We start from the raw sequence: 18994 nt of genomic DNA on the forward strand, positions 1-18994 counted from the left end.
TAATCAAAATATACGATAAAAATGAGTTATTAAAGTTTTAATTTGATAACAGTTTCAAAATTTAAAATAAACAATTTTTTAAAAACCATGGGAACCCGTATATTTTTAAATTCATTTTAGTAGTAGTAAAGTAGTAGAAAAATAGTAGTAAAAGTTAAAATTTAAAATTTAATTTCATTCAACGTTTAAAAGGCGGTAGAATCTCTTCGTCTTCGCTAAAATTTAAAATTTAATTTCATTCAACGTTTAAAAGGCGGTAGAATCTCTTCGTCTTCGCTTGTTGTGCCTAAAAATAAATTGAAAAACATTAAATCCACGGTATTAATCCTGCAATTGATTATTGCTTACTCTTCCGACGCTTCGACTTCATTTCCTCCTCATCTTCAGTTCCACTCTCCCTTTCATCCTTCGATGTAGTGGTTGATTGACTTCTGTCCTCTTCTTCAGACGACAATATTTTTGACGTTGTCATGTCATCCACCCTGTTGCTATTTTCCTCCCAAGAAACTTTAACATTAAATAATAAAATACATGGGTACAAATAAATTGATGCATCCACGAATGAAAACTTTTGCAATACCATTTGTTTCTTACAAGTTTCTTCCGGGAGTTCTGGGCACTTCCGAATCATCAAAAACACTTTCCAATTCACCAGAATCGGATTAGGGGTCGATACCCGACTTTTCACTCAAGTCTTCCATGGTTTCGGAAATATTTTTCCCCCCTTATTTTAACTTAAAAACTAAATCTATAATTTTTTTAATTCTTCGTGTTTGATTCCACGTACAATTACTTCACTCTACACGAAATTTCACGACTTTAGCTTAACTTAATTAACTTTAATTAAAGATAATTAAATTTAATTTACACCATTAAATTCTATGTAAAATTACTTAATCTACCTACTTATGGGTATTATGATACTTCTGTTTTATACTTATGTTTGTTATGCTACTTCTGTTTCATACTTATGATTGTTATGTTAATTCTCTTTAATGCTTAATGTTAGTTATCTTTAATATAAATGATTATTCACCGCCCCAATGAGAAACCGGTGGCGATAAAGTTCGGATTTCTGGAGTCAGTAGCTTGTAAACGGCTGGACCTACGCTATTTAAACTACGTTCATCGGATACCTGACCCCCGAATTAGTCTAGATATTGCGTTAATACCTCTTAAATTAATTTTAGAGGAAAATTACAATTAAATTGTGGAAAAAGTCAGAAAATATAAACTTCAAATTATTAGCCTTTATCGTCTCAGTGACGTCACGCTAAACCGCCGCGCAAGCTAGACATCCCTTTCTAGAAGTTCATGAACTAAATTAAGAGCAGAGCTGTGCTAATTAATTAGTTAGCTAATTGAATTTCTAATTAATTAGCAAAATTTACTAATTGAAAATGGTAATTGTATTTTAATTACCTTAGTGCTAATTGAGAAGTAATTCTAATTAATTAGTATGAATCGGAAAGGTAATTATCTAATTAAAATTTAATTAGATTTAGGATTAACTAATTAGCTAATTGAATTTTCAATTAATCTTTTACGCCAATTTGTTGTAAAAAATCGAGGAATTAACTCTTGATTCATCTATTTGAATATGAAAAAGCCTTATTATATCGATGAGGAAACCTTAGTGCTACTCAAAATTTTTCAGCTCCTCAAACATGAGAGAATACTAGTACTAGTAGAAAATTTCCTAGTTCGCAACTGCCCCATTTCGAAATTTCGACTGTTTTACCTACTCGAATTAATAGCAGTGCGCATGTATTTACTACTCAGGGGTCCATTATAGGAACTGTGGGAAGAAAATGAAGAAATGAGACAAATTTTAACATGACGGAAGGCTCGAGGCTTGTCTCATTTTTCGAGAATAATTCATGGCTTCCGTACCCGTTTTTCAATGACATTAAAACGTTAAATTTTGCATTACCAAAGTACTAAATCCATGGGCACTTTTAAACTTTTATGTTTACTTATGGTCTCTTTTTTACCTTAATTAGACAAGTAATTAATTAGAAATTAGTAATTCTAATTAATTAGTTTGATAAATAAATGCCTAATTTCTAATTGAATTGAATTAGTTTCTATGTCTAATTGCTAATTGGCTAATTAATTAGTTCATAAATATTTCCCTAATTGCTAATTCTAATTCAATTAGTTGTCAGCTAATTAGCACAGCTCTGATTAAGAGCTCCAAACTATGCTAGTTTCACGCATGAGTGTCTGTCTGTACGTGCGTGCGTGCGTGTCTGTCTGTGTAACTGTCCGTCCGTCCGTCCGTGCGAGTCTGTGTGTCTCTCTGTCTTTGTGTCTGTGTTCTGTCTGTCTGATTGGTCTCCCTTTGCGGTCTATCTGTGCTGTTTACTGGTCTCTCCACACGAAATTCTGCTGTCTGTCTGTCCGTGTATTTTTTGTCAGTTTGTCTGTGCGTGTTTCATGGTCTGTCTGTCTGCCTGTAAGTGTGTGTCAAATGACACAAATTGACCCCCAAGGTCACTCGACCCAAATGTACCGCTGAAGGTCACTTGACTCAAATTGACCCCCGCATGAAGTTATCACTCTTCCTTTTTTCCACAGGAAAATGGCAAACTATTTAACGCTAGCCGTTATAGTCGCCCAACTCGAGGCCGTATACATGAGGCCACTGCCGCAATCGAAGTACATCAGTTGCGAAAGTTTCAAAAATGCAACTGTAGAGGTTGTTGGAAAAAATTGCAACGTGGCGTTGTAATATTTAATGCCTCTTCGAGGAATCGAGAAAAAAGAAGGAGTAACTTGGCACGACGTTGTGCACGTCTTAATAAAAGGACGCTGTTAAGAGTATGTTAAACTTTTCTGCATACTTCAAGAAATTATTGTCTTCTGTGTAATTTTAGAGCAATCTTGTCCAAAACCGTCTGCGATTTGGGAAAGAAAATAGGAACGATTTTTTAAACGGACCAGTGCACACCATTCACAACAATATTTAAATGTTTCGTTGTGAAACTAATCAGTAAGCTTTTGAAATTTTATACAATTAAGATAAAGTATTAATACTATAAATGAAACAGAGGGTGCAAAAGGAGAGAACATCCGTTTGGAGGATTACCTTCCATCAAGCGTTATTAGGATTGTCAGTGCAGAGTTCCTGAAAAATGAAATCTTTCAGAAGCCTCTGTGCCTGCCCAAAAATATGCTTCAACACTTTCCAAACTGCGGAAACTCCGATATCCTTGAAGTATCATGGAGCATTCCCAGCACTTGTAAGAGTTTTAAACTTTCTAAACCTTGGTGATACATAATGTTTAATATTTTACAGCTACGGCTATCACACTGGCTGATCTCGCTAAGAAGCCTGGGAAGTATTCCACCATACCCCAGACCCTTGAAATGTACGAAAAGGAAAGTAAACGACTTCAACAGAACATTGAAAACCATTTATCAGAAATTAAAAAAATAGACAAACAATTTGCTGATATAACACAGCAAATGCAATTTTTAAAAAAAATTCAACTCGAGGAAAAACGTAATGAAGAAATTGGGCGAGAGCTCAAAAGGAAAAGGATCAAACACGAAGAATTAAAAAAAATTATAGATTTAGTTTTTAAGTTAAAATAAGGGGGGAAAAATATTTCCGAAACCATGGAAGACTTGAGTGAAAAGTCGGGTATCGACCCCTAATCCGATTCTGGTGAATTGGAAAGTGTTTTTGATGATTCGGAAGTGCAAAGAACCCCCGGAAGAAACTTGTAAGAAACAAATGGTATTGCAAAAGTTTTCATTCGTGGATGCATCAATTTATTTGTTTATTTTATTATTTAATGTTAAAGTTTCTTGGGAGGAAAATAGCAACAGGGTGGATGACATGACAACGTCAAAAATATTGTCGTCTGAAGAAGAGGACAGAAGTCAATGAACCACTACATCGAAGGATGAAAGGGAGAGTGGAACTGAAGATGAGGAGGAAATGAAGTCGAAGCGTCGGAAGAGTAAGCAATAATCAATTGCAGGATTAATACCGTGGATTTAATGTTTTTCAATTTATTTTTAGGCACAACAAGCGAAGACGAAGAGATTCTACCGCCTTTTAAACGTTGAATGAAATTAAATTTTAAATTTTAGCGAAGACGAAGAGATTCTACCGCCTTTTAAACGTTGAATGAAATTAAATTTTAAATTTTAACTTTTACTACTATTTTTCTACTACTTTACTACTACTAAAATGAATTTAAAAATATACGGGTTCCCATGGTTTTTAAAAAATTGTTTATTTTAAATTTTGAAACTGTTATCAAATTATTTCTTAAACGTAATCAAGAAGTAACAACATTTCTTGGCAGACCGCACAGACACAGTGTGTTTGTTTGTGTGTCTGTGTTAGTTTTTTTGATTGTTTGTTAGTTTATCTGTGGGTTTTTGTGTGTCTGTGTGTTTGTTAGTTTATCTGTGTTTTTGTGTCTCTGTGACTGTGTTGAATGTGTGGGTAATATATTTTATTACCAAACCTTTACTACTTTCTTATTTATGAGAAAGGTGAATTTAGTTTTAAGTAGAGACGCAGATTGATTTGAAATTCGCATTTATATTGTGGATTTTAGTCTAAGAAATAAGTTATTGTTCCTTAGCTATTCACGAGCAAACCACTCCCCAAAGTAAAATATTACCCATTAGTAGCAAGTAGTAGAAAATAACAGTGTGAGAAAACCGGAAACGAAGAGAGATCCGTGGCAAAATTCAGTATAAAAAGCGCCAGTTTCGGTACACCAAATTTATAATACTCTCGACCGTGGTGTGTGCAAGGTCTGCCTCTCCTCGTTTTAGCCCTCGCGTATAATGTCTCGTGTAGATCCAGAGCCTGCTATAAATTTTTCAAGCGACGTAAAAATCGACGGCTTAGTAGTGATTAGCTCCTCATGGACCGTTTGGTTGCGGTAAAATGTCCGTCAATCAAGTTTCCTTTGCTTGTCACAAAAGAAAGAGTTACCAACGCGGTAAAAGGTTCGCGATATTTAAAAGATTATAGACACGTGTACCTTATAAAACTGTTTGAGGTGTGCGATGTAGTCGTAAGGCTTGCGTTTTACTCGGCCGAGGAAGACGTATCCTATCGACATTTGATATCAATAGCTAAGCGGTGCTTAAAAAACGCTATTGATTTACTAAATTTGTCCGAAACTTATTCTCGGAAACGTCAAAGAATTGAATCATTCGGAAAGCACAGGGATATTTGCCTGATTTGTTTGCGAGATTTTGAAGTATTAGGGCAAAGATACTAAAGCGAGCTAAACGATGCGATTTCTAGCAGTTCCACTTTGCGCTACGTCTTCGTTTCTTCGGCAACCGGACAAAGCCAACGTTTGAACCTCGTCTTAGAGACGACATACCACATCGCTATAGACAATGTACAAGATTCTTCATATCTAATTTGGTCTATTAATGGATTGAACAGTTTGTGGATGCCAAAACCATCCCAACAGTATTTCCCGACTTGCTTGGGAAAGTTTGGAAACTTCGTCTACGACGTAAATCTTCCGGTTAATGAACTAGATTCATCGATAACAATTTTGAAATTCTATTCGAAAGTACAGACTGTTAAAGAAGTCTCTGCGCGTTGAAGTTTTTGCACTTATTTCGAAAACTATGCAAGCTAGCGCTATGGAATAAATTGCATTATAATAATTTTTCATTTCTCTTTCATATTTTATCCGTTTCATAGTTGTCCATTACAAACTTTTACAGGAAACCAGAAGTGTCCAAATTAGCAACTTTTTAAATATTGGATTCTCGCGGTTATAATTGCGATTTTCGCATTCCTTGGGGTCGATTCATATTTGAAAAGTTTTCACCAAATTCAATTCGGATGAGTAAGTCACGAGTAATTAGCCTTTATTTAAAATCTGGCAACTTCGATTTAAATGGCGATAATTAATAATCGAGAATCGAATCTTTGTCGAAATAATGCTTGTTAGATGTTATGGCGTTTTATGCATATATATATGTTAGGTCTTGTGGGGCAATGCTTTGAAACAAATCCGTCGTTCATTAAGAGAAAACCCGCGTATTTTGAAGAGGATAAGCGGGTTGAAAACGTTGTCAATTGGGCCATGACATAATTGCAGCCCAGTGAAAATTTCATTCATAATGGCATATGCGCTGCACGAGAGACCTTCAAATAGACAAATTGGACTATTCCATATATATAAAACAACTTCAGAGGAGATAGCTTTCATGCTAGGAACATTCGCTACACCATTGAGCGTCGCTAAACTTAACCTAGTGTTGTCTATAGCCTTGTTGAAAATAAGTATATGAGGTTTAAATTGATGTGCATTTTTGTATGAATGTTTTTTAAAAGAATTAGGCCTAATTCACGCGCGCGCGAAATATTCATGTTTTTTGTTTGTATTAATTTGTGTTTTATATATTTTTTTGTAAATTTTGGATTATTATTGTTCCTTGCAAAACAGTATAGATAGCTTTAGTCGGATATTTTGTATAAGAAAAATAAATATAACTGCTTTAAATAGAATCTTTGACCGAAGGGATCGGTTCGCTTAAAAACCAAAGTAGAAAGACTAGTCAGTTTGGATAGGACTGTTCAAAGATTCAGGATATTATATGAAATGCACGTGCACTGTTTCAAAGTTAAGATTAAGAAAAATAATAGAGAAAATGAGGGGATAGAATAATAAGGGTAAAGGCCGATGCTCTGGCCATAAATGCAATTGGTAAAAACAAAACTGAACTTTGCATATGGGGGTGGAAAATAGAAATTGAACTTTGAGACCTAGCAAGAAGTTAGGAATCCTCACTTGGACATAAGAGAAAAGTCAGTTGGTTATGGGCTAGCGAAGAAGCGAGAAGTCCTTAGATAGACATAAGAAAATAAAATGTTGTTAGCAAGCAAAGAAGCTAGAAGTCCGTAGTCGGTCATAACTTAAATGGAAATTGTTGAGATATAGCAAAGAGACGCATTCTACAACTGACGTTCTAAGCTACCGTATTTAAAAGCATAGAGATTAAATGAACAAAAATGCAAGCCGGTAACAAAGTTAAAAACTGAAAATAACTGCTTACAGCTAAAATGACCCAAATGGTAAAAAGTGAAGTTGGTCTCTCTTCGCTGCTATAAAACATAGGAAATTTGCCATTGAAATAAGCGGAGATATTGATGTAAAACGTAAGCGGCCAAAAAATTAAACTGCAGTTAAAAACACTAGGAAGAAATTGAGGGTAAAAAAATAGGAAGAAATTGTGGGTAAGGAAGAAATTGTGGGTAATAAAATAGGAAGAAATTGTAGGGGGAAAAATAGGAGGAAATTGTAGGGAAAAAATATGAGGAAATTGTAGGGGAAAAAAACTAGGAGGAAATTATAATGGGAAAAAACTAGGAAGAAATAGTAGGGGAAAAAAACTGGGAAGAAATTGATGAAAAATAAGCGAAAAGTACAGAAATAAATTATCAATCAAAATCTCATTTATAATTTCATGGTTTGAGAGTTCTACAAAACTAATCAAAATCAAATGATACTACTTTACGATTAAGAGTAAAATTCCTGCGATTTTGAAGTTCTTCCAATTTATAGGAAATAGTTATAGTTATTTAGAAATTATCCACAAACCCCCAAGAAAGTAATTCCCTGGCGTCTTTTGCTATATATTACCCGCAAACGAAGAACTCTCTCATTTTTAAATTTAACGATTTCGATTATTCCAAAATGGAACTTTTCCATTTAAATTTCATTAACATAGTTCGCAAAATCACCAGCGGCAATTAAATCTAACAACATTCCATTATATAATGCTGCCAAACAAAACAAGAGGATCTAGCTCAAAATTAGGCCACATCACTTGCGATCTCTCGTTATCCCCGATTCAATCAATTTTGTTCTACTGAAATATCCTCAGTATTCCGGTGAAAAAAGGGTGGGGCCAGTGTATTTTTCCTTTGCCTGTGATGCAACGTGGATCACACGTGATTACGGCCATAGTTCCTCAAATCCGTTAAAAAGATAATCTTTGAAGCAAGCGCCTATACAACCCTCTTTCCCTTTGACCGCTTCTCCTTTTCCCCTCTCTTAAAGCTTTTTGGCACGGTTTAAAATATATAGACATCATCTTCTAGCTCTTCTCAATGATAAATGTATAGAGTGTATAAAACAAATAAACATTTATATTCTACGTTTCAAATACTGTCATTTTTTAACTTACTTCATAAATAAGTACAACATAATATGCTTATCGGAATCTATGTTATAAGATATAAGTTAAATGTAATTAACGATACTCAAGTAGTTCCTTAAGCTATTAGAAATGTATCAACCCCTAGTGTATGGCGGTACAAAAAACATAAAATTATTCAAATTTTAATTACATTAAGACTGAAGGAAAAGATATTATAAAAAACGTCTTGGTTTGGACCAAGGCCGAAAAAACAAACGATATGTGTGAGGTTAATCATTTGACTAAGTTCAGATATTGCAGTTTTTTTTTAAATTATTTTTATTCCTTTAATGCTTAATCAATATTTAATTCAATCAACTGATTTTACTGTTAATCGATCTATTCTCTCTAAATTAATTTAAAAAATTACATATCTACTCTTTTTCAAGAATAATTCCATTTTCCGAAAACATTTTATCATGAAATTAATTATTTTGAAGGGATATCGTGTCGATACTTACTAACTTGTAAGCACCTTGACGGACATAGTTTTAATTAAGGCTGGCTTGACAAATTTTCAAGTTTGCACCAAAATGTTTTAAATCTGTTGTAAGTTGCTGACAGGACTGATGTTCCAGAAAATATGATAAAGAATTTATTTTGCTCAAACTAATTTTTTTAACTAATGTCGTCTACTTAAGACGAAGCAACAACCTTGGTACTCTGTGCTTTCTTTTAGTAGGTAGCTCTCCTTTTATGCACTGGAAAAATATGATATCGGTATAAATATAACCAAAGGTAAGGGTAAAGATAACATAAATAGAAATACGTCTCAGTACCAATGGTTTGCTATATTCATTTCCTGTGGAAATAATATGGTTCAGCACATCGTACCTTACCAGTTGTGCAAAGTCACACTCAACTCCGACCTCCCCTCTTCCTCTATTTACCAATATATGAAATATATAATTCCAGTGTATGAGTCACCCTAGCCGTCGCAACACATCCAGCCCATATTACCATATAGGTCGAAACCTTTTCACATTAGTAAACGGTATTTGACTTTCCAGACCTAACCTTAATAACCTAACACTATAAAAAATACATGTACATAAATGATTATGATTATAGCTTGAGACTCGCTTTCGTCGAAGGACCGATCAGTTAGGCGGTGTACATTTGTTTGTGTTTACACCGTTTTGGAAATTACATACAGAGGAACTAAAACACAGGGGGTGATGCTGCCATTGGGGTCGCGACAAAGAATTGTAGCATTTCGATATTCGAAGTTAAATGTATAAATTCGTGTCAACTGTATATGCGACTACTATTAAATATTACCATTTTACTTTCGAGTTACATCAAAGTTCGTTTGCTCTTTTTAGACACTTAGTATAATATTTCAAATATTCAATATTGATATCTCAACACTTACTCCCTTCCTCTCAGTTTCACCAAGTGTACTTTCAGTTGGTAGGGGTAGATTAAATAGTTTTTAACTCGGTTCTTACGATTTGCAGTTTAAATTACTCTGTGATGATTTATATAATTCATCTTAACTTCCCAACTACAACCGCTAAATGAGTAAAAATATTTGAGTCTACAGTAAGCAAATAACAAAATGTATATTCGGGTAGGTATTTAGGTCGTCACAAAGCAGCTCAAAAACCAAAATTGCAAATTAAGTTTTATAATCGTGGTTACATTATATCATTGAAAAGTTAAAATCGAATTTTACTCAAAATCTATTTATTACCCAACCTTAATTATCTACTATATATTTCCAAAAGTTTTTCTGCACTTCAATGGGTGTGTGTCGTATCCTTAAAAAACTCTACTGCCGCTTTAATAAAAACAAAACCCGACTCGTCTACTATTTAGTTTTTTAATCTAATTTATATTGTACAAATACCGGGTATTCTCTTTGTGCATCACGCGTTCACGGGGTTCACTTTTACTGTAAGATTCTTTAATGACTAGATGTTATTCAGTAATAGAGTATCTATAGCTTAAATCTCACTCGCAATTATTTATACTCAACTACACAACAATGGCGACGGAGGCGAGAAAGAGGTTCTACTACATTAGCTATTCACACGTCACTACCTTTGCGTCACCGTTACAACTATTGCTGCTATCGACATCACTACAGCCATGGCGTTACCCGCCAACACGTCTACTTCTACCAGAGGAATCATTACGGGACACTTCAAGCCTTACGACAACATCGAACTATGGTGCCATTACGCCGAACGAATAGACCTCTACCTTAAGGCAAACGATATCACCAACGCAGACAAGAAGGTAGCTATTTTCCTGACACTACTCGGATCACATACTTACGCCCTGCTACGAAGCCTCGTGAGTCCGGCAAAACCTGCTGGCAAGACATACGATGAACTGGTACTCCTGCTTACGACTCATTTCAACCCACCACCATCGGAAATTACCGAACGCATCCGTTTTTTGAAAAGAGGCCGCGCTCCTGGCGAATTGGTTTCCGCGTACATAGCGCACCTGCGTAAACTAGCCGGACATTTCAAGTTTGGAACCAATCTCGAGACGATGCTCAAAGACCGCCTGGTGGCGGGAATACAAAATCAAGCCGTCCAAGCCCGATTCATTACCGAGCCACCCAAGGACTTGATTCTACAAAGAGTTATAGACATAGCCCTGAATATGGAGTCCGAAGCAAGGAACCTGAACGACATAAATGGAAGTACCTCAGGAGTCAAGGGTTAGGATGATCTTCACCGGTTGTCTACCAAAAGCGACAATAACCGCTCCCGACGTTCGCTGAAATCCACAAAACACAAGCTTGCCCGTCTACCTCCAAACCTATGCTACAGATGTGGAGACGTAAACCACAAGGCGAACATCTACTCAACGGCCGTTTGTAACTATTTCAAGAAGACGGGACACCTGGAAAAAGTTTGCTTATCTGCCAAGAAAAAAGGTCAAGGTCCAGCTAATACTACGCGTCGTACAAAGAACAAGACCAACAGAGTCCATTTTCTACGAGACGCACAACTATCCACTGACGCAGCAACAACTTCGACATTACCGTCCAGCACCACTACACTGGAATACGACTTTTTCCAGATTTCAGCAGAAGTTACGCCTGCCTTACAACCTGCTCTAAGGCCATACTTGTATGATTTCCTGGTCAATGCAGTGAAGACTAAAATGGAACACGATTCCGGAGCATCCTACTCCGTCATTTCAGCTACAACGTAGCTGAACTCAAATAACGAACCGAAATGCCTGAGCTTCAACCAACAACCACAGCCTTAAAAGGTTACAATGGAATGCCAGTGGCCACGAAGTCATAGTAGAGTTGGAAGACGTCAGCGCCAAACTACCTCTCATAGTAGTTACACAACCTCTACTGAGCCTCTGTGGGAGAAATGGGATCGACGCGTTCAACTTGGCACCACCAGATATGAAACAACACATCCGCATCGACAACGTTACTTCCACTTCACGGACAAACGAAATCCTCAGGCAAAACGAGTCTCTTTTTTCACCTGGACTTCATTTGATGAAAGTTCACCTGCATCAAAGACCTGATTACGTACACAGAATATTCAAGGCCAGAGCAGTACCTTTTGCCGTCAGGGAGGGACCTAGTCGATGAAGAGTTGGAAAGACTATTAATAGCGGGAATCATCGAACCAGATAAAATTGCTAAATCAGCAGCTCCGATCTTTCCGGTACTCAAGGCCAGCAAGAAAATTAAAGTTTGCGGCGATTTCAAACTAACAGCCAACAAGGCTACGCTAACTGAACAGTACCCTTTGCCGAAGATCAACGAAATTTTCTCCACTCTCAACGGCGGAAAGAAGTTTACTGAGCTTGATCTTCGGGACGCATATAACCAGCTACAACTGGACGTAGAGTCAAGAAATCTGGTCGTGATCACCACACAGAAGGGACTTTTTCGATACAGACGACTACCATTCGGCGTATCTTCAGCTCCAGCGGGTTTTCAAAAATAAACCGAACGTCTACCAGCGAATATTCCCAACGTCGTAATCTTTCAAGATAATCTTCTGATTACTGGTCGAAACGGCGAAAAGCACTTCAAAAACTTGGATACTCCTATCTCGACTAAAAGGAGCTGGACTGAAGCTGAGACGAGAAAAATGGGTTTTCCTTACGAATTCCGTCGAATACCCAGGACACTTGTTGGACGAAAGGGGTCTCCCACATTCTTAGAAAAACTTAAGACCTATCCTGGAAGCCCCTGAGCCAACAAATGTCATGGAGCTGAAATCCTTCCTGGGACTAATAACGTACTATTCCAAGTTTGTGCCAAATATGTCAGACCTGCTCAACCCTTTGTACAAACTTACCAGAATGGAACAACCTTGGGTATTGGACAAAGAAACGAATGAAGCTTTCATCAAGGCCAAAGGAATACTAGCCTCATCCACAGTGTTAGTACATTACGATCCGACAAAGCCACTAGTCCTTGCCTGCTAAGCCTCTGAGGTAGGACTAGGTGCAGTCCTGTCGCATGTTGAAGCCAACAAGTGCGACCGTCCAATTGCCTTCGCATCGAGAACGCTGTCTTCCGCCGAAAGAAACTACTGCCAAATTTAAAAGAAAGGATGGCGTCTTCCCTTCCTGACACGCAGAAAGAGCAGTTGCTACGGTCAAACACGGTCTCGCCAAGCTGACAGCAGGCTCCATGAAGACTTGCTTGGCGAAATTCTTGTTTCCCCATCGAAAATCACCCAACGAGGAAGGGAAGACGCCATCCTTTCCTTTCATACATAGAGAGCTGCGCAGCCGTTTGGATTTGCCAAAACCTGTTCCTGCAACTGCAACTACTCCAATACTGCAAGAGAAATTTGCAGTCAACAAGGAATTCCGTTCAAGTCAAGAAGTATGGGCGAAGAACAATGGACAGGGATGAAGTTTGTTCCAAGGATCTGTTTTGGGACCTACCGGCAGAGCCATGCTATCTGTTTCGACACCACTTCCAAACATTGCAAACGTTTACTTTGACAATCTTGTTTTTTAGGAGCACGAGCGATATCGCGAAGCAACCGAAGCTTTTTTTCAAGATTATACGAGTTCCCAGATGATCGAGTATTTATACATTGTGCTGCCATAAAGTCGGGCCGTTATGATTTGTCATCTCGCGACTAAATAAGTATACAAATTTCAGGAACAGATGATGGACCACCCAAAGATACCCCTTTCCGGCAAGCACCAAAATAGAAGGCCTGAGCAATTCCTTTTTTGACACCTGGGAAATTAAAGCTGCAACTCTCGGTTGTCGCATGAGTCTCGGAAAAAAAGCTTTCACGGCAAATAGGAAAAACATTCGCTCACGAAAACGATTCCATTGAAAACTTTGTATTTTTCTCTTCAAACTGAAGCCTTTAAATGCCAGCTTAGTTCTGAAATTTTTGAGACAACTCAAATAAAAAACTAAGTTCTCATTTGCCTAGAATGGAACACCCAAAAATTCGGAAATTTACTCTTTGTACACTCTAAAAAGTCTCGGTGTTCAAATATTGTAGTAAAGGTGTATAAATAAAGAACCAATTTTTTAAAACTATTTTGAAGGTACATTCAAAATAAGATGGTGTTAAAATGGTGTGATGTTTCATTTAACACCTTTTTAAAAAATAGGAATTTAAAGTTGTTTAAAGGGAGTAAAGTAAGGGGCGTTTAGAGGGTGTAATAAGAGTATTTATGATAAATACCATTTCCACATCATTTGGGGAAAAAATGTTAAAACTGTGTAACGTCTTATATACCTTTTCGTTGAATTGGTTTCTGAAATGATTATTCGATTAAGAACATGTGTAAAAATGAAGTGCTTTTTAACCACATTTAAATATAACTTTAATGGAAAACAAATCATTAAACAATTACTTTCAAAATCAAACATATATTATCAATGTAATGCAATGTGTGAAGGTAACATTTTGCTAACATATATCAGAGCTGTGCTAATTAATTAGTGAGCTAATTGAATTTCTAATTAATTAGCTACATTTACTAATTGAAAATGGTAATTGAATTTTAATTACCTTAGTGCTAATTGAGAAGTAATTCTAATTAATTAGTATGAATAGGAAAAGTAATTATCTAATTAAAATTTAATTAGATTTAGGATTAACTAATTAGCCAATTGGATTTTCAATTAATCTTTTAATTTAGTAGAAACTAAAAATCGAGGAATTAACTCTTGATTCATCTATTTGAAACTGAAAACGGCCTTATTATATCGATGAGGAAACCTTAGTGCTACTCTAAATATTTCAGCTCCTCTAAAACATGAAAGAATACTAGTACTAGGCCCCTAGTAAAAAAATTTCGTAGATCGTAACCGTTCCATTTCGAAATTTCGACTGTTTTTCCTACTCGAATTTATAGCAGTGCCCATGGATTTACTACTCAGAGTCCATTATAGGAACTGTGGCAAGAAAATGAAGAAATGAGACAAATTTTAACATGACGGAAGGCTCGAGGCTGTCTCATTTTTCGTGAATAATTCACGGCTTCCGTAACCGTTTTTCAATGGCATTAAAACATTAAACTTTGCACTACCAAAGTACTAAATCCATGGGCACTTTTAAACTTTTATGTTTACTTATGGTTTCTTTTTTTCCTTAATTAGACAAGTAATTAATTACAAATTAGTAATTCTAATTAATTAGTTTGATAAATACATGTCTAATTTATAATTGAATTGAATTAGTTTCTATGTCTAATTGCTAATTGGGTAATTGATTAGTTCATAAATATTTACCTAATTGCTAGTTCTAATTCAATTAGTAGTCAGCTAATTAGCACAGCTCTGACATATATTTATTCTTCCAAATGATTTGACGTCTGCAGTTCATCTAATTATACATTAATAGGTAATTTATTAATCATAGATTTATTTTTGTTTGCAGCGAAGGGTTACATAACATTTCCCCAAAATGTTGTATTTATTATTAATGTGATAATGTTTCTCATCACCACATGGAAATATGCGCCATTCATCCGGAAACTCTTCCACTTCGTTGGAGTGCAAATATTTTTCAAATTGGACAACTCTAAGAGTATTTCCACATATGTATAGAATTTCCGCTATATAAAATAAGTGTTTCATTTCGCAATAGGTTTTCACAATTCCGTTTCGCGAGTCAACAATTAGGACCCCTTTTACCCTGTATTTTACAGCATCTTTAACGCATGACGTTAGAGTGAAAAGCTCCGTTACTTCAGGAAATATTTCATCAATTTTTTTCTGAAATGATGTGGAAAACTTCCTTTTCAGGGTTCCCTTTCCTTTACCGGTTGCACTAATGCCATCTCTTCTATATTGAGAATATAGCCAGCGATAGCATTGAGCCATTTGATGCCTTTCACTCATTGTTTTACTCAAGTTTTTAAAGCTTTTAGAAGTTTTTGCAATTGTTTTAAAATACACATGTTTGGCTTCGAATCTAATGCACGACAAGGGATAAAGAGGGCCAAATTTTCTAATAGATCTTGGGTAATGAATTAAGTAATGAGATTTAGGGGTAATTATTTGCTCACCATAAACATCCACAACATTGCTTAAAAAGGTTTCAATTAACGTTTCCAACTCCGATATAGATGTTAAAGACACCGTTTCTGCAAATATGATGTCACAAATTTGTCGGAGTAGCAAGTTATTTTCCCATTGGGGTGCGTTTCGTGAAATAAATTGCTGAAAAATGATAGGGAAAAGCCTGAATAAACAAAAGATTTCACTGGCTGACCCTTTTAAATGCCCATTCATAATGGCGTTTCTAATTTGACTTTGTGGCTTACTAGACTCACTGTTTCCATACGAGAATTTTGAAATTGACTCGTTAATTTAGAAGCCAACCAGAGAAATATAGCGATTTCCTTGCCAGCAACCTAAAATATCAGGTAATGTTCGATTTCGAAATAGTTACTATGCTACTGGGTGGGGCAAAAAAGGCTTTGCATATTATACCTATTCACAAAATATTATGATCGAAATTATATTTACGCCTTATAGTCTTACGATGGGGTTTTTTGAAGAATTCGTGGATTTGGATGAGTTTTCTGTACTTACTGATCGAATGAAAATAAAAGTGATACAAAAGGTTGGTTTCATGATAATTTTAGTGGGGGTAAACTAAAAAATCAAATAATTTTGCTTAAATTTCTTTACTATTTAACGAATGTACTAAAAAAATTGACCTAGAGTATTAATCATTTTTACTCCGTGTGGTTATGTATTTCAACCGTAAAGGGGACTAGTAAAATTGACAGTTCTGATAGTTGACGGTACGATAGCACGAGGACGGTTTTGAATTTCTGTATAAAGCCCGGGTTTTAAAAGGAGTTGTGAAATTTATCTAATAAGAGTTTGTAAAAGTGTAAAATCATTCTTAAACTCATACTGGAAATGAAGAATTTCGCACTGTTTGATAGTCGGAATGAGTATATATTGTCCCTGACTTACACCAGCTTTACGGCTTCAGGACCAGTTTTCGTATACATAAAGAGCTATCTCACAAGCCTTTGTGTGACGTCACCTATACTATTTGCCCATAGAACCAAAATGGTAAATAACAGGGCCGCCAACTGTCAAAGCTAAGCCCGTGACGTTTTGCCTAAGCACTGACGTCACAACTGAGATGGCTCTATACATGTATAGAAAGCCTTCCCAAACTGGAAGACGATTTGTCTCGGTGAGGTTGCTTACATAGACATCGGGAACACCTTTAATTTACCTTTAAATTGATGGATTTAGATTTTTTGGCAAACGAAATTTTGAAATTTGTTACTTCTAGGGTTTATTTCTGATTGTGTTGATTTTCTACGATATACAGAAAGAGAAAAATGTATGCGAAACTAGAAATGGCCCCTTATAGTGTCGTTGTCACTGTATCCCGCGTGTATTAAATTGAGCAGGCATTTCTCAAGTTTATGTGGCACTCTTCGTAACATTGTAGCGTACGCGAGCCACTGTATCGCCTTGGATCGTCGTTGGGTACAACCTTAGCACATTGGAAACCACACGGTACAACCTTAGCACATTGGAAACCACACGGAGCATTGCAAAATAATTTTTGTCCTTGTCATTAAATTTCTCCAGTGTAACTTAGAAACGTTTTTAAATTGTAATATCCGAGTCCCAAATTTTAAAAATTTCGGTTTGCAGAATTATTCTAGTTTGTAGTGGCGTATGTATAACAAGAATAATTTTGATTGTTTTTCTTTTTTAAGGCCTTATCTGACAATGGTCCAAACCTTATTAGTGAAGAAAGTTTAATAGAAGCTAATGAAGATATTCATGTTGAAATTGGTCCCGAAATTAATACCAGCTCGTCATTGGTACAAAATGAAGAAAACAGTGCAAGCAGCACCCCTTTAGAAAATAGTGAACCAGCTCTGCCTTGGTACTATATAGGACTAAGAAAATATACCTCTATGTTCCGAACCGTGTAATGTTTTTACTTAAAGGTCCGTGGAATTGTGTTCGAATAAATATGCTTGTTCAAGGGCAAGCTTTGCAGCAGAATACCAGCTTCCTGCTTTCCCAGTTTACATAACAAATTCCGAACTTTACTCATCGCAACCAATAGAGAGGAAGAAGCAGACAGACAAAGAAATTAGTCTCTAATTTTTAATGATTTTTATCAGAAATATTGTTCATTGTAAGAAACGATTTGAAACATGTTTTAGAATATTTATATTTCAGAATTAAGTTTGTTTCTTTCTAAATAATATATCCACCATCACATATGATCATTTCTAAGTTTCTAGTCCGAAAATATCCACATTTAGAAAAATGCCCAGGATGCGATTTCGTAAGTTGCTATGCTTAAACCTATTAGTATTGCTGGTGAAAATGTAGTTTGCTAAGCACTTTAATTCAGCCTGTTCATACAAATAGCTGAATAGTCGGTCTGAAATACTTTCATTTTCTCTATTTTCCAAGGCAAAATGGTCCTCGCGTCTTTCAAATAAATTCAAAAACTTCAGAAGACCACTTAAAAATGATAAACGCGTGAATGAAATGAAAACAAAATATGCCAAAAAGCAAACCTCAGTGCTCCTAGTTCAGTTGGAAATGTCTTGCCTGATATCCTTGCTGATTTTGAAAATACTGTTGGAAACAACTTAAACAGGGTGGTCCAAATTACACAAGAACTAGTTGGGGATAGTTCAGAAACGAGCATGGTAACGGAAAATCGGGATCAAGAAAGAAACCTTTCAATGGGATCAGGGGGTAAAGAAAATACTTCGGATGTGGAAAGGGTGGACACTGAAATTTCACTGAGAGTAGATAGAGGTAAAGAAAGAGCCCCAGGAGTCGAAAGAATGGATAGGGAAAGTACACTGGGAGTAGAAAAAGGCAATGAAAGAGCCACAGAAGAGGAAAGAGTAGATATTGAAAGAGCCACAGAAGTGGAAAGAGTAGATATTGAAAGAGCCACAGAAGTGGAAAGAGTAGATATTGAAAGAGCCACAGAAGTGGAAAGAGAAGATATTGAAAGAGCCACAGAAGTGGAAAGAGTAGATATTGAAAGAGCCACAGAAGTGGAAAGAGTAGATATTGAAAGAGCCACAGAAGTGGAAAGAGAAGATATTGAAAGAGCCACAGAAGTGGAAAGAGTAGATATTGAAAGAGCCACAGAAGTGGAAAGAGTAGATATTGAAAGAGCCACAGAAGTGGAAAGAGTAGATATTGAAAGAGCCACAGAAGTGGAAAGAGTAGATATTGAAAGAGCCACAGAAGTGGAAAGAGTAGATATTGAAAGAGCCACAGAAGTGGAAAGAGTAGATATTGAAAGAGCCACAGAAGTGGAAAGAGTAGATATTGAAAGAGCCA

General features: G+C 36.1%; 2 protein-coding genes across 2 annotated transcripts; one reads left to right on the forward strand and one right to left on the reverse strand.

Moving 5' to 3' along the window:
• The first annotated feature begins 10299 nt into the window (after window positions 1-10299).
• Window positions 10300-10887, forward strand: LOC149685527 (uncharacterized). Its single transcript, XM_089871051.1, has one exon. The coding sequence runs from the start codon at window positions 10300-10302 to the stop codon at window positions 10885-10887; it is 588 nt and encodes a 195-aa protein (XP_089727177.1).
• Window positions 10888-14954: 4067 nt separating this feature from the next.
• LOC149685528 (uncharacterized) lies at window positions 14955-15922 on the reverse strand. The gene is made up of 2 exons (XM_089871052.1): window positions 15077-15922; window positions 14955-15011 (listed from the first exon to the last, which is right to left on the reverse strand). Exons 1-2 carry the CDS (start codon window positions 15920-15922, stop codon window positions 14955-14957), a joined length of 903 nt encoding a protein of 300 aa, XP_089727178.1.
• Window positions 15923-18994: the final 3072 nt, after the last annotated feature.

The sequence above is a fragment of the Phalangium opilio genome, unplaced genomic scaffold, assembly GCF_054372755.1.
Source record: "Phalangium opilio isolate 3A_F unplaced genomic scaffold, DU_Popi_V2 ptg000032l_1, whole genome shotgun sequence".
In the NCBI taxonomy this organism is placed as follows: Eukaryota; Metazoa; Arthropoda; class Arachnida; order Opiliones; family Phalangiidae; genus Phalangium; species Phalangium opilio.

Excerpts from the sequence above, each read along its gene's own strand:
- LOC149685527 (XM_089871051.1), top strand. The coding sequence starts at position 10,300 with ATGGCGTTACCCGCCAACACGTCTACTTCTACCAGAGGAATCATTACG.
- LOC149685528 (XM_089871052.1), bottom strand. The coding sequence starts at position 15,922 with ATGAATGGGCATTTAAAAGGGTCAGCCAGTGAAATCTTTTGTTTATTC. Across the intron at positions 15,012-15,076 it reads ACATTTTGGGGAAATGTTAT|ATGAACTGCAGACGTCAAAT; the intron begins GTAACCCTTCGC and ends ATGTATAATTAG.